The sequence below is a fragment of the Alligator mississippiensis genome, chromosome 9 (assembly GCF_030867095.1).
Source record: "Alligator mississippiensis isolate rAllMis1 chromosome 9, rAllMis1, whole genome shotgun sequence".
Classification (NCBI taxonomy): Eukaryota; Metazoa; Chordata; order Crocodylia; family Alligatoridae; genus Alligator; species Alligator mississippiensis.
Window position 1 is genome coordinate 2503375 of NC_081832.1, and position 26605 is coordinate 2529979.

Genomic DNA, 26605 nt, shown 5'->3' on the forward strand with positions numbered 1-26605 from the left:
CTCGTGTGGCTCCGGTCTGGGGTGGCAACAGCTGCTGGACTGCACCCAGGCCAGGGCAGGTCCGTGCAGCCCCAGGCCTGTTGCTCAGAGCTGGGGGCTGTCGGGGCATCCTCGGCCAGGCACTATCATGGAGAAGGCTTGTGGCTGCGCAGCTGGACGACGCACACAGCAGGCTGCAGGAGTCGGGTCCTGGGGGAGCTGTTCACAGGTCAGGCCATCACCTCCCTGGGGCAAAGGCCCCCACTCCTGTCCCTGCAGGGGCAGGGTCACTGGGTGCCAGTAGCTCTGGTCCCACTGCTGCAAGGGCTTCATAGCTCACCCCTGCTTCCTGCCAGCAGTGTGGGCCAGTGCAAGCTGCTTGCAGCTCCTGGGTCTGGCCTGAGCAGGCAAAGGGGAGGGGAGGCTGGCTGCTTACAGAGGGGTGGCTGCACTTGTACTGGCCACGGGGGCAGAAACACCAGGGCTCCCTGGAGGAGGTGGAGACCATGTCCGCACCCCAGCACATGCAGGCTCGTTCCTAGGAGTGGTATGTCTAGGCCACAGAGGGGAGGGTGCTAGGATCCTGCTGGCAAATGCCCAGGGACAATGCAGCTCAGGCCTGGGGGCTGGGCCTGTGCCCACTGGGGCACCTGGAGCCATGGGTTTGAGCCAGATTTGTTGCTGGGACCAGCAGCCGTGTCACCTTGCATCTGCCCCCAGTTCCTAGAGAACAAGCCCCTGCCACAGCCCAGAGCAGGCAGGGCAGAGCTACAACCCCCCTCCCCACAGGGCTGGGGCTCTCCTATTCTCCCTATGGTCTGGGGTGCAGGAGGCTCCTTGCAGCAAGCTTGGATTTCAGCTCTCTCCACTCACCCCAGTCCCAGCATTGCCCTGGCCAGGGGCCGAAGCCCACGGTGCCAGGGCAACCCATGCGTGCAGTAGCTTGAGTACCACTGTGCCAGCCCTAGCAGCAAATAAATGTACCCCCTTCCCCTCTGTGCAGCCAAAGGCAGCAGCTGGGAAAAAGCAGGTACATGTTGCTGCACGGAGGTGCGCACAAGCCTTGCACAAAGTTGCAGCCTAACGGTGACCCCAGCAGCCCAGGCCTGGCTCCGGCCGGCCCTTCTCCGGCAAGCCCACGGGGTGGCAGCCGAGGCCGCCTCTGCCCGTGGGCAGCCGGGCCGGCAGCAGGTGGCAGCAGCAAGCGCTTTCCCTTCCCGCCGGCTCCGGGCTGCAGTGCTGGCCCTGGGCACGGAGCGCTGCCTGGCTCTGCGCAGGGGCACACAGCCAAGCAGGCCGCACTCAGGGCAGGCCAGAGTCACAGCGGCCTTCACTGCAGGCAGGCAGGGGCCTGGGGCAGGCCCAGGCTGCAGCGGCGCTGTCCAGGACTGCAGCACGCGTGCAGCCTTGCAGGGGCGGTTGCATGGGTTTGGGACAGTCCAGGGCAGTGGCTGAGCCCTGCTGTGCCTGGAGAAGGAGCTCCAAGCTGCACAGGTGGGATGAGAAAGCAGGTTTAACCCTAGGAGGGCAGCAGGATCCAGGTGCAAGGGGTCTCTGGGATGGCTCCGGCTGCTTTCCGCCCCTATGGGAAGGAAATGGATATGATATACTCAGAGCCACTGAGGCAAAGCCCCTCGCAACACAGGCATCAGAGAGAAGAAAGTCAGCTCACTTAGTCGGGCCCTGGATCTGCAGCTGGGGAAGGCAGTCTGCACGCTCCTTTATGCATCGCACGGGCCCCTCCATCCACAAGCTCCAGGCCAGGGTGCTCGGACCCGCTTGAGCTGCCTCTGTCCATGGAGGCAGTGGCCAGCCAGGCTCGTGGGCGAGAGAGACGAGGGGACTCCCATGGGCATCGAACAGACCAGGACCACGTTTTAGCAGCAATTTTCCAATTTATTGAAACTGATTGATTTTGCAAGTATGTCTACGCTAATCCCGTCACAAAGTAATTATAATCGATAGGCAGCCCGCGGGCATGCCCAGGCAGACAAGAAACTGTGAGATCAACTAGAAAAGAAGGTAATATTTACCTGAACTACATTTACAGAAAATCAGTACAACACACAGTCATGTTCTCCCACTGTCTTCTGATTACTAAAATCTCCCCACCTCCCCAAAATATTAAACACATCTCCAATACAAACACAGGTTTATAATAATTAATATAAAGTCAGTATAATATAGAATATTCCCAGCAAAAAAAAAAAAAATCAACAATCTTCAAGCACTGTCTTGGTTTCCCCCCCCCTTTGTGTTTAGTTTTATTTTTTGTAGACAGGTTTGAAGCACGTTGAAAAATAAATATATATGAAAGCATACACACAGCACTCTTACTATGCAGAAATCCTAAAAAAAGGCAGAAATCCAAAACACAATATAGACTCTAAAAATAAAAAGAACCATTAAGTATGGCTTTCTTAAGAGTTGCACATGTCACAGAATGAGCTAAAATAAGATTATCTTTCATAATATTGCAAAAAATTCCAGTTTTTGCATTTTCTTGGATTTTTTTTTAATTTTTTTTTATTTTTTTTTTTTAAGGATGATGTGCAAAATTGGAAGTATCCACGTGGAGCTTTTTTGCAGAGATTCCTATTCAAAGATGGCAGTGTATGGACCAAACTCCCTACCCCAGATGGAGAGTCAGAATATACAACTTTGTCAGGAGCAAGAGTTGAACACCCAGCCCAAAGTAACACGTTCCAAAAAATGGACACACACACACACACACACATATATATATATAAAACGCCAACTGAATGCAATTTTCACTTTGGAACTGCAGAACATTTCAAGGCATAATTCAAAATACAAAAGGATAAAAATCAGGCTTAATGCTGAAGTCAGCTTCCTTTTCATAAAAAAATATTCTTTTAATAACCTAAACACTGATTTAAAAAACAAGTCAGTCACTTTGAAAACCTTCATTAGACATGCCCCTCTTCTCGACGCCCTGCCAACTCATTGTGCATCTCTGTGAGGTTCTATGGTGACCTTATATATATAAGAAACTATTCAAAGCTGCACAAATTAGGAGTTTTTAAAGACACATTTTTGGAAGCAAAAAAAAAAAAAGCTGACTGGAGGAGATGCCATGAGCCTAAGCTGCATTGTTAAGAAACTTTTTAATGCAGAATGACATGGAAGTCTGACTGAGTGCATCATTTAGTATCATTGAGCAGTATTCTTGATGTATTTATTTTGCGTGGCATAGATAAAAGCATATCAATCAAAAATGGTGGCTTCTACCATTGTAGATCATCAAAGCCTTGTTCAAAACGCTCTGAAATACTGGCACCATTTTGTTTTGTTTTATATAAAAACGAGAACAAGATTCAGGGACCAGTGCTTACATGTGTAAAGGAACATTTAAAAAATAGAAGCTGCGATATTTCTAGCGTGATTAAACGCTTCAATACGCCACAAAGGGAATACTTTTCTGGAACTGTATTTGTATAGATCTATATATTTTAGAAAAATTAAAAAAGGGAAGCTCAATGAAAAATACAAAGTCCTGAAGTGAGATACAAAGAGCAGGGGTTTGAGGTTAATTTGAGCAACTGCTAGATAGATGCAACGCTTGCACCGAGTCTCTTTACCTAGGAGGGCAAAAGAAACTTGCATAGGCAGCAGATTGGACCAGTGTCTAGAGAGAGAAAAGCACGAGGTATGGGTGCAACCGGGACCCTGATCTTGGAAAGACTTCAGCATGTACACACAGCTGTACACGCGCTGACGGCGTTGCAGGTTTTTAGGACCTGGCCTCTTTCCTTGCTCAGCTCCCCGCTCCCAAATCCCCTGGTTTTACAGACTTCCCTACAGGTCAAGACAGTGGAGCCGAAGGCTTGAACACAGTTGCAAGTAGTGACAAAACTGAGAAAGTTGTATAGAAGGCATCCCCTTTCCATCGGATCGACTGTGTTGCTGTTTTCAAAGTCGCTTCCCCTTTTTAAAATCAACCCCCGCGACTCTCCCCTGTACGCGTGTGAAACTCTAAACAGGAATTCCTGAAAGGGCTTCGTTTCCAAGTCTGCACACCTCCGTCAAAATCAGAGCACTTAAAAGTATACGTCACATATTAGAACAATTTATTTGGTATATATAATGTATGTTAGTAATATAGAAGCATGTGCTATATTATAATTTTAACATTATAACACGTTAGCTTTTTGTGGGGATTTCTCTCTCTTTTTTGTAGTCTCAGCCTGAAGAGCACAGAAATGGCACTCGCACTATTTAGAAAAACATTTTTGAAAGCCATTTGGCTTATTGTCCACTATTTAAAAAAAAAAAAAAAAAGGAAAAGGAAACAAAAAAAGCAATATATAAAATATTTCCAAATAAAACACAAAATAAAGCTAAGCACCCCAAAAACCTCAATATAAAATTAAGTTCACCCAAGTCGGGGCAAGGAGAGGGGGAAAAGACAGCTCAGGAGCGAAACCTTTCGTTTCTCCCTAAACATGAGCTCAAGCTAGTGAATGTCTACGTCGGAGTCAGGGGATGAGAGAGATGGAATGTCTTAGAAACAGAAGGTTTCTTGTGTGGCTTGGGGTTTTTTTCCATTTTTAAACATATTTATTATATAAAAAGCCAAGCTACAGATATTGTGAAGTACTGTATGTATTTGTCTCTATGTAACAGGCAATGGCTGGAAGTTCAGGAAAAAAAACCTAATATTTACAGGATAACTGTCAATAAATACACAGCCTGCATTTCTGAGAGGTGAAGGCAGTCAAATTCATGAAACAGTGAGCTAATCTTATGAACAACACACAGTGAACACAACTGCTGATTTCTTCTGTACTTAGAAAAAAGTATATAAAGGTCCAATCTTAAAATATTTTTTAAATACAGTAATAGGGCTTTACAACAAGCTAAAATGCAAAAACACCTTTTTACAGTTTCATAAAAATGTTTTTTTGTTTCTTAGTAGGACCCCACCACACTATTCCTTGAACATTTAACAAATTTGGTTACCCATTTTTGTTGGTTAAAAGCAACAAATCGCATTTAACTTCCTCGATCCTAAAGTTTAGCAGCAGCGTAGACAGCAATCACAGAGTTTTACTTTTAGCTAACAGGTGGTGTTGAGAATACGGAGTGTTTTGGGGAGGGGGAAACAAAGACCAACAAAAAATACTTGTTCAACTCATGGATACGAGCAAGCCAGCAGTCCCAAAGCTGCTGGACGCCTTATGCGCAACGTGAAAATAGAAAGGACCGTGGGCAGGAAAAAGCATGCATAGGTCAATCGGTGAGCTTTATTTATTTTTAATTTCAAAAGGACTGCAGACGATTGTGGAGTGAGGACTCGCGTACAAAAGCATGGTGATACGACCCTTTCGAGAAAGCACTACCTAGAAATCCGGCTATGGTTCATGCGCCGGGGGTGGGGGAGCAGGTTCCCATGCTATCACCCCTCACCACTTAGCCTGGAATAGCTGAAATCCTTACGGAAGAGTTGCTTTACTGGGATCTTGGACAGTAAAAATCTGCTTTTAATTTTCCTCTCTGGGTCGAACCAGGATCTCCAGCTTTTTAAAATTAAACTGCAAGAACTTTTCTGGGTTTTTTTCCCCATAAGAGATTGCCTTGCCCACCACTGGAAAAAAAGAAATTAGCACCTTTAAATCGTTTGGCTTCCGGATTGAACTGGTTGCCTCTCGTGGCAGGTTTCTTGTATAAAAATCTGCTCCAAGCAAGGAAACAGTGAGGTCTTCGGCTTTTTTTAAAGCACCAGAAGCATAGAGATGAGAGGTAAAGCAGAAGCTTTTACTATGAACAGGACACTTGAACTGGGTTTCTGATTTAAATGTTGTCAGAGGAAGGCAGCAGTGGCCAATATGAGCAAAAACCGAACCGGCCCATGGAAACTCAGCTGTACAAGACAGAGGAGACGCTCCAGAGGAGATATCAGGTTCTTAAATGGAGACGTTTACATGGAGCCAACCACTAAAAATTCAGGTGTCCTTGGTTAACTAAACCTAGGTGACGAACCTACCAGTTGTGCGGGACGGTTTTTGCTTGGCAAGGAAGAACGGCACAAGTTGGGTGAAACCCAAACTCCACAAAGTCAAGGACGCCTTTGCAACTGACTTCCACAGAGCCAGGACGTCACACCTTGCTTCTTGCAACTTCAGTTGACCCTTCATCTTGTTAAATGCCGTAGATTTACTAAAATTTGCATATATCTACGAAAAAGGCAGCTGACACCAAAGGGGGAAGGCAACACCACACGCAAACCAACACATTGGGCGCTAAACCGTTCGCGTCTTGCTGGGTGTATCATACGTAGTAAACGTTTCATGGGGAAACACTGCTGCTCCTTCCACCCAACAGAAGCAAACGTGGTTGGAAGACTGGACACGATTAAGATGCCAGAAGGCCCAAATAATTTCATGATCGTTCTCGGTGAAGTATTTGGAAGTGGAGGCCCCATTACTATGAAAGGAGCTCTTAAGGCTGCAACTCAACTTGCCTTTTGATCTACCTGGCTCTGTGAAAACACAAATGACACCAATCCACACCATCAACAGAAATTAAATATTTAAATCCATTCTCTGCAAAAGGCCTGGGTTCTCAGCGGAAACCCTCCAACACACAGGTCGGCTTGTTTACAAGATCCTACAGTGTGCAAGTCAGTCCACTGCTGCTGTGAATTTGGAACAAAGATTAACAACATTGTTTGGGGCACGAACACCACCCTGATATTTTAATTCAGGGTGGAAAAGATGGATCAAAGGAATACATGCTTCGCAGTCTCCTTAGCGCACTCTCTCCGCACAGTGCTCACACCATCAGAAACTCAAAGTCACTTGCATGCAATCTGATTTGCTCCCACAGAGAGGCCAAGACAGTCATGTTTTCATGGGGGGGGGCAAGGAAGGGGAAAGGTGGAAGGAACTGATGCCACCAAAAGTGACGTTTCCGAATACAGTATCCGAATAGTATAGAGAAAGGGCTTGTTTAAAAAGAAAAAAAACCACAAAAAAAATCTTTTGCACACATGGACGACAACAAGGCTACGTAGCTTTTCCCGACACGCTCCTTCCTCCTGCCCTCCCCTCCCCTTACAAATGACAACAGAAAAATCCCTAAGAAATCCAAGTGAAATCCTTGTCGTTCTCCCCAGAGTTCTCTTGCTCCTGCGGAGAGTCGACGTCTTTGTCATCATCTAGAATCACGTCGTCTTGTGAAATCCCAACGTCATCCTTCCACTTGATGTCGTCGTCGTCGCCCATCTCTTCGTCTCCCTCCACTTTGATGTCGTCGGGGTCTTCCATGTACTGGCCTTCGCCGGGATACAATTCGTCGGGGGAGCCTTCCCCTCCGTTCTGATCTAGGTGGCCTGCCATGCCTCGTCCAGAGCAATCGGCGCACACCCCGTGGCGGCGGGAGCCGTGTTTAATCCCCACGCTGGCGGCAGACATGAATACTCTATTGCACACTTTACACACATATTTCTTATCTTTACTGTGCACCTAGGAAAGGAGACAACATTAAAAAAGATTTAGGCCAGGGAAGATGAAGCAGAGAACAGCAAGCATGCTCCAGAAGAGAAACAATGCTTTGTTTCACTGGAAGAGAAGAAAAGGAGTGTAGGCCGTGACCGTCACCAGCTAATATCAGGGACGGACAGGCAAGATGGCTCCTTGGCGTGATGTGAATCCTCACTGTGTTTCATTCTGCTTTGTGATAACGTTAGTAGGACTGCATTTTATAAAGCAGGACAAAATCCTTCCCTGAATCACCTTTGGCCGTCAACCCAGTAATTTTAGCATGAGCCATCACTGGTCGACATTTTCTCAGTGTGCCTGTATCCCCCAGGGGCACTACAGCACATGCACACACACACTCCTGAAATCCCTGCTGCATTTTTGAAAGTCAAATTCTTCAAGTGGCCTTTACCTTCCGCTCGTTAAAGCTGCCAGGAACAGGTCTCAATGTTACAAAAAAGGGTATTTGCTCAAAGTCAGACAAAGGGACAGTTTACCACAGATGCATCAGAGTAGCTGCTTCACCGCAGCTACATTTTGCAAGCCCCTAATGTAAATTAAAAACCCCCAAGGGTGGAAACTCCACCACCCCTCTAGGTAGCTCATTCCAGTGCTTCACCACCCTCCTAGTGAGAAAGTTTTCCTAATATCCAACCTAAACCTCCCTTGCTGCAACTTGAGACCATTGCTCCTTGGTCTGTCAAGTTTAGAACAAACGCTTCCTTGCGCTCAAACACGGTGGTGACGTGGGTTTCCCAGGGAGGAAAGGCATGGTGGGAGGGACGGGGAATATTACAGCAGCCCCATCTTCACTCAACATAGTCAGGAAACGTGCTGCCTGGAAAATGTCATCTGGAGACACAGCACAGGTGGGCCAAAATATGGCTCTACCATATATCCCCCTCTGAGAGACAGTGGCCCCTATAGGAGGCTGTGGACAGAGACTTGCGCCTGGAGTTTGGTCCCAAATCTGTTGCAGAATGACCCTGGACAATTCACCGAATCCTTGTGCCTAAATTATCAACCAGGCAACAGGGATACTATGACTGCTTTTCTCCCATGCTTTGCAAGCCCTGCTGCATTAATGCGATGGCTTGAACAATGCAATACTGGTTGGGCCCTCCAGCCAAAAACGAGGAAAACAGGCAGCAGCAGTGGCAGCAAGCTCATTTTAGTTAAAAGCAAAAATTCTTGAGCTATAAATAGAGAGATTTGCTCTGGCTTTGCAAATGAATGTTCAGCCACCAGCACAGCTGGTACCATGGCTAAAAGCATGAGAGGGGTGAAATGCCAACACTCTTGCTACCTTCAGGAGTAGCACTGGCAGCACCGAGAGCTGTGACTAACACCAGCCCAGTATGAATACACAAGAGTCGGTCATTCCCCATCCCAGCTCCAAGGAAAGGGAATCCCCAAGTAATTCTGATCCCCATGTCACCAGAAAGCGATTGTGAGGGTGCAAAGACAAGCTCAATGACAACAGCTTTCCCTTGTTCCTGTTGGATCCAGAGGTCCACTCTCCCACATTAATTTTGTAGCAGCCAAAAACTCTATCCTTGAAGGGCTTTCAAGTTTCATACTGATTGCCATTTCTCCAGTAGAGTACGAAGGGAACACTCCTGGCCTTAGGGTCAAGCTGGTTGAGCAGACTGGTTATTTCCTGTAGCAATAACCGTGACACATGCGCCTGTTTTTCCACGGGAAGGCACCAGCTAAGGGGTGCAATGGATGAGAGAAGCGGTGGGGCACTTCTGATAAACATGCCAATATGGGAAAAAGTAGCATACAGCCTTCCTGGCCCTGTTAAGGTCCCTTGTTAAGCTGGCCATGGATGTGCTGCTTGCGCACAAGCAGCAACAAGCACAGGAAGCAACTATTTGGCCCCAACTGTGTGTGATGCCTTTCACAGGACACAGCTCAGTTGTGAGAACAGGTGCTTGGCTACACAAGAGCAAGCAACAGACTCTTCCATCAGAAGCAGCATCCCACCTGCCAGTCAGCAAGGAGATGGGGAAGGGAGAAAAGCAAAACAGCAAAGGAAAAAAAAAATCCCAACAGCCTGAGCAACAGGTACAGCAAAGAAGAAAGTGAAGCAAGTTAGAAACCTGGCAGAGGAGTCATCAGATAGCATGTGGGGATGACAGGGGCTCCCAGGGAAAAGGAATAGGGCTATACTGCTTGTCCTCTTACATGGTTCACTTAAAGCAGGTACAGGTGGCCCAAAGACTAGTAGGCAGGGGCAGGAAGACGGCTCCTTGGGCGACAATCCCTTTAGAAAAGCTGACCGAGGCCCATGGATTTCTTCCTTGTTCCATGCTGCTGGCTCTACCTCATTTTCACAGGCGCTTGGGCTCCTCAGTGCGGGGGAAAAAAGCCCAAAGTTTTTAGACTCTGAGGGAGCTAAACATACCATACCTAAACGTAGGAACTGAGACAGTGATTCCTTTGTCCCTGAGTGTAAGATACCTCGATACCTTTACACCTGGGTCCTCTGCAACGGCAATACTCAGTTTTCTTCCTGGCTGCGTAGCTGAGTGGCAGGGAAAATTGATTGGCTCCATCTTTTCAATATCTACCAATAAAGTCAAAGCTTCCGATTTGGTCAGCACCAAGCGAGCAAGTTCAAAGCCAGTACTCTCCGATGGCGCTCTCACTGCGAGCGATCCCTGTTCTCAAACGTCTATCAACCTGGGTTCTTAAAAGCTATTTCAAACTACAACACCACTGTGCTTTTTACTACACCTAGGTGGAGCGTTAACTGTCTGAAAACAGCAGGGCAACAGACCCGGGCTAGAGAAGGGTTCTCAAAGGCAGTTACAGTCTCTGTCCAACCCACTGGGGTCAGCTGAAGTGGGTTGCTAACAAGGTTTTCCAGAGTCAGAACTGGGATGTGGCATCAGAAGATGGGAGAGGCCCCTCATGCCAAAGGAACAATTTTGGACCAAAATAGAAACATAGGCCTCAAAAATGAACCATGCTTCAAACAAAAACGATCATGGTTTTTACTTCCTTATCTAACATGGATAGTCTAGCCAGGATTCTCAAAGTGCTCTGTGTTACTCGATGTTCCCCCCAATCCATAAAATACTTTTTAGAAGACAGGAACACACTCTCTTTACCTGTTTTGAAGGATCAAAAAAGCACCAATTTCCCCTTTGTATTAGAAAGACCCCATTCCTATTGTATTTGTTACCAAGATTTCAAGGGTGGGGGGAAGCCGTCTCGGCTGCAACAGTAGCAAATCCTAATATAAATCAATTGTTTCCAGAACGAAAAAGACCCAGGGAAGCAGCTGGCACGACAAGGTGTCTATAACTGCAGAACTAACAACAGGCCTAAAAACCTTTGTGTCTGCAGGGAGACTAACCATACTGTTTGGATGTGCCTATTGAACACCAGAACACTAAGACCCAAAGGAAATAATAAAGGGACATCTCAGGGAGCAGTCAGTCCCCAGACCAGATGGCTGGGCACTCATCCGAATGGACAAATACTCATGGAAGGAAGGAAAAGATGGCGAGGCTCTGAATACCATAGCAACTGATAACATAAGCCCCTTGATCATTCTGGTTTAAGTGGTACGGGCTAACTGCCCACCCTGTGTATACACCACCATTTGGCAAGCTATGCCATTACGCTGGCATCTGTTGCAGGCAGACAACTGGCTACCAGCTGACGATATCATCATTCTTCCCAGAAATGGGAACTGAACGTGGTTTCAGGAGGCAAGAGGTTACAAAACAAGTTGCACGTGCAGGGCAGTAGTGACAAAAAGTTTTAAATGGTCTTTGAAAAAAGCCGCCTCAATACTAGAACTGGGGCTGTTGCAAAATTCAGCACTTCCCTTTAGCTGGACGGTAACAAAAACCCCAACATCTGTCAGGGACATCTTTGTGCGTCTTGCCAATTCCAATTTCTTGTCTGCTGGCACAGGGGTGACCAACCTGGGACATCAGTCGCCCAAGTGGCGTGGGCAGCCTCTGTGCAGCAGGCAGTAGACTGGGCATGGGGTGGGCAGCTCAGTGGCAGACAGGAAACGGAGCAGAAAGCAGAGCAGCAGATGGGGCAGGGGAAGGGGGTGTGAGTGGCCCTTGGGAGGGTACTGAGCTAATTTGTCACACGCCTGCCAAAACCATGGGTCCCGGCAATGCTAGCACATTGGAGCAACGTGGCCTGCAAAGCTTGCAGGGACGACATTATTCATTTAAACACTCGCACTAGAGACAGAAACATTTCTACTGAACTTAGGAGTCGAGTCAAGAGCCTTTAATAGCTATTTTTAAACCAAAAAAATGGGCTAAATAAGGTAATATAGTCCCTTTAATCCTTAGTAAAAGATCAAGGAACTGAAAGCAGCAAAGGCTTTGTTGGTTTACACTGGTTTCAGGCGTGCATGCATAGGTTCTCCGCAGCAGTCTGCACTGCGTTAGGAAGAAACGGTATGCTACATGAAGACAGGAGGCTCGGAGTGAGAGATTCTAGCTCAGGCTAGGAGCACTAGGCGGGAAGAGCTACTGGAAGTAATCTGCACTTCGGGAACCCTCTGGCTGAGCAGGTGTTGATTAGCTCTGGGTGAACAGTCAGCAAAACACTGGGCCTTTGAAGGGTGAGGGGAAAGCACAGAGAAGTCTTCAGAGCTCCATAAAGAGACTCAGAGGAGCCCCAGAGGGGAGAACAAAACCTAAATCTAAGCCAGGTGAAGCTCCTATTATCCCTAATCTGAACAAACCATCTCTGTTTCCCAGCCACCACTCACTCCAGCGACTTCAAAGACACCTACTTACCAAGGTGTGCCGTTTCATGTGCTCCCGGCGTGTGAATTTTTTCCCACAGATTTCACAAGGATAGGGTCTCTCCCCTGTGTGGGATCGCATGTGTCTCTTCAGGATACACTGGTGCATGGCAGAGAAACTGCAGTACGGGCACTTGAATTTCTTTCTGATCACTGTGAATTCGTTTACTGTAAAAGAGCAACCAGAGCAAGCAGGTTACAACTCACAGCACTTCAAATAGCCCGTTTTGTTGTTTAATCTTCATTACCAGGATCTTTTTGCTAGAAAGCACATTCCTGCTGTTTAAACCCCTGCATAAGGAAAACATGAACCACGTTCAATTATGCCGCGCTATCTTCCTAATGTCTGTTTTATTAAGTAGCCTGCCTTAACCAGGGTACTTAATACTGTGTCGACACAGCTGGGGATTTCGAGCACCTTCATCAGAGAAACCTTTATAAAGGTAGTGCACGAGGCTGTCAGCTATTTAGCAACAGTTGAAGAAGGAACTAATTTCTTCATCTTTCAAAACAAGATGATCAGCAGCCATGAGGCTGAGTTATCAGGAAGGAGCTGGCACACCTGAAATTCAAGCATGGCTCTCATTAGTGTCAATGTCCTGAAACCTCCATGTGAAGAGTCAAGTCAAAAATGACTACCTGTGAACCAAGTGCCAGAAACGTGACACAGTGACAGCTGCATGCTGAACTTCTCTTTCAAGCCCCAAATAAAACTAACCAGTGAAATAAATGCAGCTGGTGTTACAGTATGTACCATGTTCGTATTCCCATTAATGTTCAAACAGACCAAGATGCATCTTGAACAAATATGGCATTCTGTACACAAGCATTTCATGGCAACCATCTCTCAATTACTGTTACCGGCACTGCAAGCAGAACGAATGACAGTGAGAAACAAAATGCTGAATTAAAACTCAAACCTCTTAAAACTTCTTCGCAGCCCCAATTGTACAATTTTCATAGGATTCAAAATAAATAACCACATTTTGCTGAACTGACAGAGGATGACTTTTTCAGAAGATATTCCTGGGCTGTCAATAGCTCTCCTCTTGTCATCCTGCTAGAGTGCACTCAAACCGGACTCCAGGGATGCATACAGCACTGACAGCCCAAGGGTCTAATTTGCCACAAGAATGCACATAACAGCTGTGTTGATGTTTCCTCCTCCAAACAAAAATGAAAGTGGAACATGCAAAACAAGGCAGGTGAAAACACAAGATCAGATATTCCCCCAACGAAATCCACCCACTGTATATTTGAAAGCAACTGTCTGCGTGCACGTATTTTTTTTTTTTTAATCTGTCCTCTAAAAATCCTCTCGTTTGGCATTATTGCATGTTAATCATCACCCATTGACTCATCCTCACCCAAAGCAGGTTTCCAACGGTGCTAAGGAACTGAATTCTGAACCAGAAATACAGTTGTCATTAATCGAAATGTGGTTAAGGATCTGATACTTCTAGATGTCTGGCAAACTTTTTATGGTTGTTTTTGGATGAAGCAGGGCAGGAAAGCAGCAAGGGAAATTCAGCGCCTATGCTGGTGAGCACTTGACTACACTATTACCTGGTAACCCGAAAAACTCTGTGTTCAGCAAAGACCCCGCTAGTGAAGTGAAAGCAAGGGCTTTCAGCATGTTACAGGATCATGCCCTGGGAGTGCAGCTGTACCCCAAAAAACAAGCATTTAAAGCTCACTGTTTTCTACTCATTAGGCAGGCTCCCTGGATATATTCAGTCTCACCAGTTTGCTTTGATGTCCAGATATTTTTTTAACCTTCACTTGCACTGTATTTTGCCATACAATATAAAGCAAGCCATGGGAAAGGGACTGCAATTAATTGTGCAAATGTACCTGAATATTTGCTGTGAAGATGCGGGAGGAGCCCATATGTATATGGGATAAGTTAGTTGGGAGAATATCGGTTCTTGGTACTGGTACGTGAAAGGAACCGAGTTCGATTGCCATCCTACGTGGAACCGCACATCTGTTTCTTTCCAACTTTTCAGACTAGAATCACAACCAGGTGCAGGAGACTGGCGGCAAGTAACTAGCACAACTTATTTCAAAGCATACAGATTACACATTGCACTTTTTTCCTCCCCATATTTCCAAGAGGAGGCCTTGAAAAATAGGGAAAGTTCCACATATTTTACATCCAGCCAACCAACCACTGCCTGCTGTGTAATCCAACATAAAGATATGTCTTGACATTCCATCAATTTTAATTAAATTAAAAAAAATGCAATTTTCTTCTCTTTTTTTAAAAATATGCACAGTAAGGTTATAACAGGGCCATTTACTGCATACTTGCTGCCTATCTTAATACATTAGTGTCACCTTTACATGCAGATGCTGCTCGTGGGAAGCACTTTTGCTGCTAGGTCTGAAAGTTGTAGGTTCAAATAAAACCATAAGCAGCAAAGCAACAACTCAGTGTTACTTGCAATGTACTGTAGGATTAAAGTAAGAACTCCTGGTAGAAATGATATCCTTTAATGGGCTATTTCACACTCCTTTCTAACCTTTGTTGCCAGCTTAGGTAGCAGTTGAAGAGCCCCTGGGCACTTAAGGCTGAGAAATAAATAAACTATTTCATCAGATGCTAAAAGCCAGCTAAAAATCATATCTGTTCAATACCTGGATGGGAGACAAAGTTAAATACAGAGTTCTGTAAGAAGTGGTAATAACTAACTGAGCACTACTCTACCTTCTAAGTCTCCTGAGTGAAAATACCCTAGTATTGTGCTACGGGGTGCCATGCTCCCACATGTGCCGCTTTTAAAATAATACACAAAAGTGGTCCTGACTGAAGCTGGTCTGACATTTTTTTGACTAAACATTCTGATGATGAAAGCTAAACATTTTGGAAAGAGCCCTGTTTTGATACAAAGGTATCAAAGGTCACTTCCAATGAGAAACACGCCCAAATAAAGAAAACCGGCCTTTTTCTTCAAAACAAGAATGTTCAGACAAAAGTCAACTTCGTGAAAATGTTCTAAGAGCCTTGCTGTTGTTGCAATATGGGACACACAAAAAAAAATCCAATGTTGAAAACTTGAAAATCATCTTGACGCGAAATGTACTCTGGCCAGCCTACGGTCTGACCACTTACAGACAAAGACGCGTAGAAGGGTGTCTGCTTCAGCAAAATGGGCAGTTGTCTTCAATTGACCTTTAATTTCCTCAACCAACAATATGAGTTAGATGTACTAGAATTCATAAAATCATAGAAAACGAGGGTGGGAAGGGACCTCGGGAGGTTACGTCTAGTCCAACCCCCTGCTCAAAGCAGGACCAGCCCCAGCTACACCATCCCAGCCAAAGCTTTGTCTACCCAGGTCTTAAACATCTCCAAGGATGGAGATCCTAACAACCTCTCTGGATAGTCTGTTCCAGTGCTTTACTACCCTCCTAGTGAGAACGTTTTTCCTAACATCTACCCTAACCTTCCCTTGCTGCAACTTGAAAGCATAATCTCCACTTCTTGTTCTAAATTGTTGCCTTGTGCTGTTTAACAGCTGTCTTGTTCCACCCCAGAACTGTTCAAAGCAGCTGTATCAACTTTTCCCAGTCCAGACCCACAAAAATCTACCCGCTCACCTATGCAACAATGACAAGAGTGATCATAGCAATAGCGAAAGCCAAGAATATTTTATTCACCCATTAGAGACGCTTGCTTGTTCCACAAAAGTAGAATTTTAGAAGGCTAGTTTAAAATCAATACACACACACATGCACACAATCTCTCTTTTACTCTCACTTCTTTGCAACCCTTTGAGACAAGAAATGCAAAGTAAGTAAGAGAGACTTTAAAACACCCAAGTTTCCAGGCACCATTCATTCCTCAACAAGGCATGTTCTAACATCCACTGCTTTGTGCGGGCTTATTGTTGATAACATAATAGTAACTCAGCTTGCCTGCATACATATTGTGCTACCTGTATTTAACTCGACTTGTAAAGCATTTCAGAAATGACTGCAGTGTGAAAAGGCACTCTCTTTTATTTTGTCACCATGCTCAGAAGAACTTGGAAGCACATGAAAAATATTTTGCCTGCAACTTCTGTTCAGGTTCTGACACATTTCCAGGCGACATAACCAAATTCAAACTGCCCACTCTCTTTTCTAGAGCAGACTTTGGAAAATCAGAATATGGTGAGACACAATGCTATTTGTGAGAATCTATCACCATTTAAAAGAGAACAAAAAAAATTAGCCTGCAACTGCTTGGTCACTAGCGATGGGTTATACAAGCAAAACATTTGTACTCCCCAGGATCACCATAAACCAATTACTACAGAGTCTAGACAAAGCAGGCGAGCTATAAGATCAGACGAGGTCAAGAGGGGTTATTCCAGCCCTCTCTCCTTCACTTCCAAGGCTATTTTCAATTCTATTCAACAATTTGGACATGCTATGTAAATTGTAACCTAATGGGCTCCTTCCTTGGGTAGCAGATTCCAGGTCTAAGGATTCTTTTACAGGTGGTTATAGGACAATGTAAAAAAAAATGTAAATTTTTCTAGAGCTCATAACACTAGCTTGCAAACCCTTTTAAAGATGCAGCGGACCAGGTGTTTGGATCACCGGTTTTGTGAACAGGAAATATTCGTATACAACTACAAAGGACCGATCCAGTTGAAATAAGCTATGCACACCTAGTATAGCATGTTTATTTGCCTTCTCCACTGTCTCACAAAAAAGTAATTATATCAATTGCCTGTTTCAATAAGCATAAATAAAACACACAGGCTTGAAGGATCTTCTCACCTTTGCGAACGCTCACTGCATGCCCAAGTGGCATCAAAACTAAACAAGCCTAAAGTTAGATACACTGCTGCTATTCAAAACTGTAAGAGCAACAACAAAATGGAAAGGAATTTGTTTCGCATTGCTGCTCGGGAAACAGATATACAACAAGTCCTGGAGTTATTCAGAAGAGAAGATGCAAAACTGAGACTGATGGGTCCCATATAGCTGGTTAGTGCAGAAACCAAAGAAAAATGCATCTACTTGAACTAGAGAGGTTAAGGTAGACAGAATTTTGTTATCACAGTTGAAATTATTCAGGACGTTAGATTTAATTACTTTCCACTTGTGAAAAATGCCACAGAAGTACACAGCAACTAAATGCCTGCAGTATTTATTCAAAAGGCAAGAATGCCCCTTAATGAATACATTCTTTCCTACATCATGGGGCACCTTAGAGATCTTCCACCCATTTATTATCTAAAACCCCTGCATGGATTAAGGTTGTAGAAAGGCGGTGTACGTTACTGCAAGTGCACAAAACACAAATTTCAGACTTCAGGTACATGACTACAGCAATTATTCAGACATTAGCATGCACAAATAGCTAATCAGATACCACGTATGTGCACCTATCGCACTTCAGGTGATCAATCACGGCAACTTGATGTAAAAAAAAAAAAAAAGATGTATTTGTATATTTAAACCATACTTGCATATCCAAAACAGTGTTAAAAAACCAGGCCCACACATTTTAAACAAAGGGTTAACATTATATTGAACCATTTACAGCCATCTGTTTATCAACAGAAAGATGTGAAAGCCTCAACATTAAATACAGATGAAAAATCTGTTTCTAAGAAGGTATGCAGCATGCGCTATGTTCCTCAAGTTTACTGCTTTGCTTGTTGATAGTGAACTTTGATGCAGGTAAGATTCAACTTCCCAGATAAGAATTCTTCAAAAAAAAAAAAAAAAAAAAAAAAAAAAAAAAAAATCAGCTTGAAAGAGACTGGACATTTTTTAATTTAATTTTGTTTTTTTGCAATTATAGTTTTATTAAAACTAAATATTTTGGCCAAATAACTATATATTTTATCTCTCCATCTATAAACTCTTGAAAAAATAAAAGCACTGTTACAAAAACTATATTACACAGTTTGAATTCGTATTTTATGGTATTGTGCATTAAGAATATATGCCTACAGGCACGTATTTTGTGAGCAACATACCAGCTTTGGTATAGAAACATATTATTTTTTGCCTAAACAAAGGTAAAATATGAAATATCTGTCCTAAATAAAGAGGTTCAAGTTGAATATATTACAAAGCTCAAGAATAGCAGCATCTGCAACCTAGAAATTGGACCCTGACTGGATCATTACTCATGGCGACATGGATAAATAAGTACACAGTAAATCTTTACAAGAAATTAGTACCAAGAAATAGAATTTGTTACAAATATTTGCTGAATTTAAAAACCTGCAAAAATATATCATTTTACAAATACGGTTATATAAAATGTACACTTTAGAAAATAGATCCACCAATGCTAACCCCTCCCCCCTGCCACCCAACCCAGAAACAACCTTTGGCATAATCTCAAGTAATCTCACTTACATCACTAAAGTAATTTTTCATGGTTTTATATTTTTAGTTTTCTCTTTGGTAACAGTTTATTTCTCAGCCCCTTCTCTATCTGAAAAAAGGGATACATAATTCTTATCCATTTATTTTACATACTGGCCTTCACTTTATATTTTTAGGCTCAAAATAGCAGTTATTACATGGTAAAACTAATAGTTCACATCATATTTTCCCCAGCCCCAATCCTGGAAAGTGCAAAGATTGGTTTAAGAGTGTTGTACCGTACTTATGTAAACATATGCTACATTGTACCCTCTGGTCCTTGTCTCTTGCCTAATGCTATGGGCATTTTTAGTTTATTGGCTCATTCCTGAAAAAAACTAACCCAGGAATATGAGAGACTCACATTTTGATAAGAATCAGTAAAAGTTTCTAGACTTTACAGCAGGTATTTGGGGGGCAGGAGAAGGGGAGGACACCTACTTAACCTGTCTAATAAAAAATTAGTTTGGAAACTGAAGGTAGAATTGATTAGTATGGTGAATTAATGCAGCTGAGTTCTTTGAATATTGATAAGAGGGACTAGTATGTCTAGCAAGAATAGTACCTAGGCACTTTCACACAGAGTAGCAAAAAAAAAAAAAAGGAAGGACAAATGAAAATCAAAAAAATAGCAGCTCAGCCAGGTTAGTACAAAGAGAATCAACTTGATTATAAAATAGAAGTATTCGGTAATCAATAACAGGGAAGAAATTATAGGGACCAAAGAGTTTAATATGGCTTTGCTGCCATCTCACTTAAAATGTGCATGTGATTATATAGCAACAGACTGTCAAATGCATCGGTAGTTTGCTCAGATGCAGTGTGGGTGGAAGCCTGGGGGGCTGTCAACCCAGTTGGCTTCCTGATCTAGAGCCATCCAGGCCTGGTTCAATTTAAGAGCCGCGGCTCTAATTGAAACCAGCAGGCGATTGGGCGTGGGGGAACTTTGCTCCAGAATGTGCCCTGACAGTTCACAACGTGGGGGTGGGGGCAGTCGATTCAGGGGGTGGCGGGGCCACCTCTGCAGCTTTCCCAAGAGGACAGCTCCTTTTCCCAAGGAATTCTCCACTGCCTGCTCCCCTCCTGGAGACAAAGGGTGGAGAATTTCTTATGAAAATAAATTGTCCACTTCATTTTAAAATAAAATGAACCAAAAAAATTGATAGGGCTGTAGTGCTGTATGTGAAATGATAAGCATTTCCCTACTGTGTTTTTCCCCCCTGAAGCAAGTCACAGAATCACCATTTCTAAAGGATGGCCATGGCTTCCTAGGTTCTTTTGATTTACATGACAGAAGAACCAACACACAAAGCATCCTAGGGTGTAACATTTCAGCACCAAACTAAGCTGCTAACAACTTGCATATTCTGCAAAGAGCATTTGAAAAGCAGTTTTACTGAGCTCTGAACTATCATAATTGTTCATTTAGCTTCAGCTCTGTTTGTAGGCAAACAAACAGCAAGCTGCCAGTCAAGGAAAAGAAAGCAGTTCACAGCTCTCAAAAAACTGAGCCAAAGTAATAAATGGGAGCTACAATAAGACTTCAATTTTCCAGTAGCATCCAACTGTCAAACTCCACTATAGCTTATAAGCTATTTTAAATACAACAGGATCTATTTTAATATGCATTCAATGTAGCCAACTCCACTACAATTATAGAAAAAACAAATAAGATCAAAAGACTTAAAGAACCTACCCTCCTGCAAGCAGCATTTTACCCATATACATGTATATCTCTCTAAAAACTCCAGGAAGCATAGCAACATACAGGTAATTGGTAGAACCTAAATATGTTCTCTTAAGTATAGAGTTTCTTCAGAAATCTTAGCCTCATAAATAGCTTATGGTACTTTCATAGCTCTTAACCCTGAGATGGAAGAAACAAAAAGAATGGATAGCCAAATGGACCAGGAATCAGGAAACCTAGGTTCTGCTGGTGACCTTTGGGTAAGTTTGTCCCCACTTGACAGATGGGAACTATGACACTGATCTCCTTTGTAAAGCATTCTGAGATTTACTGATGAAAAGCTGCAGTATTCATATAGGTGAATACTACAGCTTGGTAGCATCGCAGCTGTAAGCAAACCAAAACACCAATCTACTATCCAAAATATTCTTACACAAACTTGCACCTCGGCTGTAATTAGACATTTTAGATTCACGACATCTGCAATGGAAAGAGCTTGTGACCAATCTGCCCACCACTTGGAATTTACTGTGGTATTGCAATCCACCCAATGGTAACTGTGTTTGCTGCAAGTAATAGTACAGCAGTCTACTGTTCCCAGCTTATGGAATTTAAAAGAAATAATTGCCTAAACCAGACATCCCTCATGGTCTTTTAAAAATGTCTGTAACTGTAGCTTTGCTAGACATTTTCAGATTCCTGATTTTGATCTGCATCACCTAGAAATTCTTCTACTGTTGGGTGGGTGGAGCCCAGATAGCACATTTTCATATGAGTAGTGAGGTTTTTTTGTGTACCAAAGCCCTTGCCACAAAAGAGACACACAAAAGTATGTTCATTTGAGTGCACAGATGTAAGGTGCCGGTTTAAGTCAGTCTTGTCTCGAAACATTTTTAAACAGTTCGGACACTGCACCTTCTTGCAGTTGAAGTGGATTGTCTTTTCATGCCGATCCATGTTGGACTTCAGTGTGAAGCTTGCAGGACACTTAGAGCACTGGAAGCGGGCAAACTGGCCATAGGGGATATGATTAGCAAATTCAGTGACTATCGGTCTAGAACAGTCAATGAAATCAAAAGGCAGTATCACGGATAAAGCGTGCTCATGGATGTGCTCCTCCAGCTCTTCAGCACACTCAAAAGCTCTCCAGCACAAACCACAAGTCAGTCCGGAGTCCCAGAGCAGGCCTTCATTAACTAAAACTGCATCTTCAGGTCTTGAGATGTTTCTCTCTAAAACAGAAACACATACACAAATCAATGACTTCTAATACAAGATTACACCTATTTTTAAATGATATTGTCCTCTCTATTTACCTGTGTCAGAGTTGCCAAACTGCCAAAATGCTAAGAATCCATCGTAGGTGACCTGCAAATGAACAGCGCAATTAAGTTAAAATGAATGTATACAAAAATGTTTCTATATGCTAATACCTAGATTTCCAATTCACTCACCTGTCAAAACCCCCTGCTACTTGTCTAATGGAAACCCAACATAATGTTTTGCAACAATTATTTCCTTTTCTACAAAGCTTCCACTCTGGACAACATTTATTTACTTACATCAAGAGTTTGGGTGCATAAAGACAGGGTCCTAAAACTCATGGATAGGCTATCAAGTGAAAATGCCTGTTATAAAAATGGCTCAAATAAATGTTCACCGTTGCTGAGAACCTGTAGGCCCCATTTAACCTTGGGGATGAAGCATTCCTGCTTTTATTTAGAAGCCAATGCAGGACTGTGGGTACCTGACTGTAAACAGCAAAATTGAAGACTGTGCCCTTACCCCTTTACTGCTATTTCTGCTTTCCACAGAGAAACACCTATCTCAAGCAAAAACAGCCTCTGTTCCGTTTCCTTCACATGAAACTGTCTGGCATTACTGATTCTAAACCAATAAATAAGAGCAAGGTTTTTCATAAGCAATTTCCACTATGCCACTGCCTGGCAGATGGTGACCCTCTATGAGGCAGAGCAGATGATATAGCCTGGACTGGTCCGTCAGATTGTGGAGGGGTTATTAACCTTTCTTACTATGCAATTTTTCTAAGGTGACTGCAAGGGAAGAGGCTCTGCTTCTCTCCATTTGTTTAACGAAGCAAATTTCTCACTCAAAAATATTTGAGAGGAAAGCCCCGAGAGGAGAAACTTTTATATTTAGATAAAGCCGATCCTCCGTCTAGCCCTATTCAGGCCGAGGGAAAGAAAAAGTGCATTTGGGATAGTTGTGTTTTCAAGTATATTTATGCTGCATCTGATCTCTTTAGCACAATGACTTAATAACTGTTTTATAATAAAAAATATATACATGCAATTTTTGTAAAAAATATTGTTCAGGATAAAGGTTCCATTGAGGTAAAGGAAAAAAGGAGGGAAAGAGGGGGAGGAAAGGGAGCTGCAGAAAAGGTTAGGAAAGTGCTAGCTTTCCAGCCCAAAAGCAGAACCGGATATTCCCCTCCCTACCCAACATTTTAAATATAGTATATTTTGAAAACATAACTAATCAGTGAGAATCAGCTACAGGTATAAAATATTGCTCATCAAAAATTCTCCTGCCAGGGATAATTTGTTTCAAATAACCTTAACTTTTAAAAATGACTGCAATTATCTCTTGTTCTTACCTGAGTGGAGGAAGATGTGTCTCCTTTTATCCTGGTTTCCGGTGAAATGTCACCGGAACAGGAGATCTCAGGGGGGCTCTGAGTGGCAAGGTGTGATGAAGACAGCAGGGGAGATGGTGCTTCCACTTTGCCATCAAATTCGCCCCTTGAACGATTCAAGTTGGTGCCAGGCCCTGAGGAACACAGGAAACGAATCTCACCCACGTGAACTAGCACCAGCTGGTGGTTTTAAAAAAGGCCCTGAAAAGGCAGTGAATGAGCACTTGCAGTTTATCTTCTCTCAGTGGGAGGGAATGCAGCAGTGTAGGGATGCCAGCCTTTTTTTTTCCTTTTTTAAACTAGCCTCCCCACCCAGAATGCCAGTTGTCTGTATGTGATGCGTGTGGTGAGCATTACAACTCAAGGCTGCAAAATGGTCACTAAAAAGAGTTACATGGGAGAAAGAAGTATAAGGCAGCGTAAATACTCAGAACTAGTACATCTCTGAAAGACACCACTTTTAACAAGTACTACTTGAAATATATACATCTAAGCTTGCCATTGAAGATGCATCAGTTATCTATACAATTTGCTTTTAGAAGTGGTTTTGTCAAAGCTTTTAAGCTCACTATTAACCTGAGGGGTTAAATACCTTAGGGTTATTTATTTATATAATTCCTCCTGGAACACAAAGTGCCTTACGAAGGTGAGAAAGTGTTTTCCTTAATTTATATTTATGAGAATACAGAAGCAAAGGAAACTTGTTCAAGGCTGCACAATTAAACCTTAAAACAGTTACACTCTCTAAACCTCACTTACAGTTTAAAGGGGGAAAAATGACTGGCCAGGCAAAATATTTGTACACTTCTGCTCTATCTGAAACAGCAGCTAAATGGTACATTTTATACTGTAAGCAAAAAATATGCTTTAAAAAAAAAAATGGTGGAAGTGTAAGTATAAGTAACATTTTATGGAAGATGAATTGCTTTAAGTTTAAAGCTGTTAATTAAACCTTAAAAGCCACATTCAATTTTTTGCCTCCTTCAGCTACAAAAACAAACATGGAATTTATGAAAAGAATGTAGGAAAAATAACCAGGAACAAAAGTACATTTATATTTAAACAGGGTATTACTAAAGATTAAGCTGTAAACAAGATGATGTTTAAAATAATTTTTTGTCCTAGCGGCTTTTCATTGTCATTACAGAGTAATTCAGTTCAAACTTACTTGCGAGATTGCAAACAAGTCATGTAAAAGTGTCAGTCACTTCATAATCAAGTTATTAAAATACCTGCACATGTTGAGCTGCATAGCATGAACACCTATTTCACAAATGCCCATTATTTCACATACCACCATAATCAGAATACCATTGAAATATTCAGATGAAAACCTTCTTAAATTTTAAGCAACCCAATAATCTATTGTTTTATTCAATGCCAAAAAGGTCAGGTTTCTCAACCCTGTATTATCACATACTCCCACTGCTATCTCAATTTAATTTTTGGTCTAAGTGAAACAGCAGTGCTACTCTTGCTCTGTATTTGGTTTTGCCTCTGCTGTTTTGATCACCTATATTAAAGTCTTTTTATTATAGCCAAAGATGATAACACTATTTTAAACTTCTTTTCCAACTGTTTCAGCTTAACAATAATCACAGAATGGAAGAGGACAAAAGGTGCCAAGAAAACCTAAAGGCAGGCAATAACAATACGAAATGCACGAGTCAATGGCTCCAGTTCTAAAACAGGTGGATGGTTTTATCCGACTCACACTGCCACGAACGTAATTTCCTTCTGAACACACATCCTTCTAACTGAACAAGAAATTCAATATATTTAATGAGAATTAAATATTCAGGGAAAAGCAGCAGACAATTCAAGTCTGATCATGAAAACTGCCTGTGAAGCCAAACACTGGAGGCTAATTACTGTTCTGATTTAGTCTTACAATGCTGAGTTGGTCCTGTTTATATTGTAACTATACAGTGGGACTCCAGACTGCGTATGAGAGGTTCAATCCGGAGACTTCAGCTTATCACAGAGTAAAAACAACAGGACTTGGCTTCCATAATTCCCTTGTTAGCCCTCAGAGGAAGCTACACTTCATATTCAACACCAACTAAACAGCTGCCCATTTTTCAAACCAAGGGTAAATATTCATAAATGACCACCAGTAAGTTTTGGGTAGTATAAAGGGGAAAAAGTACATAGCCATTGACAATGGGAATGGAAGACATTCAGCACAACACAAGAACAGTGATTATTTTGAAAACAGCCATTAAAAAGATACTTATCTGTTTTTGCCAACTGCAAACATAAAAAAGCAGCACTGCTGTTCTGTGCTACATGTGTAAGTAAACAGCATTTGAGTTCAGGCTCCATTCTGACTGGTATGGTAAGAAAATTAAGATAACTAAGTTTTAAATGTAATTTTCTTTAATGATTGAAAGATGTCTTAACTTCTTAATGAGAAATTAAGCCTGCCTATAATCCTCCAGTCACCACTGTTCATGGAAGTAACATGCATGCAAGTCCTTTAGCTATATGAAAGCTGTGGGTCCCCATTGCTAAAAGCACCAAGAGATTTAAAAGTAAACTCCTGCAGAAATGCCGAATTGAAAGGCAAAGCTCATTATGACATGCTTAAAATGACATCAATGACGTTTTGGTTTTGCATGTACAAAAAAATCTATGTGCATGTGAATAGTTTTAAAGCATTCCCACTTGGGAAAAGTGACCACTGTGTAAATGTATTCCTTTAACTTTTACTGAAAGTATAAATTATTGGCTGCAATGAATTGCTACCTAAAAATAAAACATTAACTGGGTTAGGCCTAGAGAAAAGGGCCTTGTGTACTAGGTAACATCTTGGACAACAAGGTTCAAGGAATTGCTTCTCTAAACAGTTTTAGGTGTAATGCAGAGTGTAAACAGGAAGAGCTGAACTTAGACATATGAAGAGCTATATAACATCTGAAAATATGAAAGGAGTCATTTTAAGGGAGTTTAACTGAAGTACCCAGAAAGCTGAAGCATTGACTTTTTACGCTGGAAAAGATAGATAAAATAACATGATCGAATCACCAAGATTAAATCTCTTCTTCTCTTAGACATGAAAGAAGAATAGCAAGACCCTCTCCCTTAAAGAAATAGAAACTGGGCATAAATTTTAAGAGCCGACAAGCTCACCCTAATCAGGGCCCATGTAAGCAAGCTCTGCACACAATATCAGGAAGGGAATTTTTCAGTATCTTCCAAAAAACCTCTGAGTTATTGGCAACCTTTAAAGCACAGGCAGAATTGAAGCAAGCAATCACATATTCATTTTGGAAACAGACCCTTTAGGTAAAAATTGAGTTTTTCAAAGAGTTATTTTTGTTTATTTAACAAAAATGCATTTCATTATTTTACCAACCTAGACTGTGCCAAATACATAACATGTATACACATGATAGATATATTTAAACTAAAAAATCACCAGGAAGCAGTGTTGCAGAAGTTTTTACTATATTTATTTAATATGTTACTCCAAAGAATCCCAAAATATTTGACAAAGAAGCTGATATAACAAGTTATACACAAATGATGTCCTCTACCCCCCCCCCCCCCAACCACCATGTCATCTCTTTGGGGTGAACTGCGACGCTTGTCTAAAACCACTT

The 26605-nt window shown here is 42.5% G+C and overlaps 1 protein-coding gene across 6 annotated transcripts in view; it reads right to left on the reverse strand.

The window, feature by feature from the left end:
* Nucleotides 1-1854: 1854 nt before the first annotated feature.
* ZBTB46 (zinc finger and BTB domain containing 46) overlaps nucleotides 1855-26605 on the reverse strand; it is an 80917-nt gene continuing 56166 nt past the window's right edge. For 4 of the 6 annotated variants that reach the window (XM_059713168.1, XM_019495223.2, XM_019495225.2 and 1 more), the window contains exons 5-7: nucleotides 22962-23134; nucleotides 21658-21709; nucleotides 17404-21573 (exon numbers count right to left, since the gene is read on the reverse strand). In XM_059713168.1, the coding sequence (XP_059569151.1) occupies nucleotides 21023-21573; nucleotides 21658-21709; nucleotides 22962-23134 (776 nt within the window). In that variant the 3' untranslated portion in view covers nucleotides 17404-21022. Of the gene's footprint in view, nucleotides 7467-12265; nucleotides 12442-17403; nucleotides 21574-21657; nucleotides 21710-22961; nucleotides 23135-26605 lie in introns of those variants that run through there. The other 2 variants (XM_059713170.1, XM_059713169.1) reach the window with 2 other exon arrangements.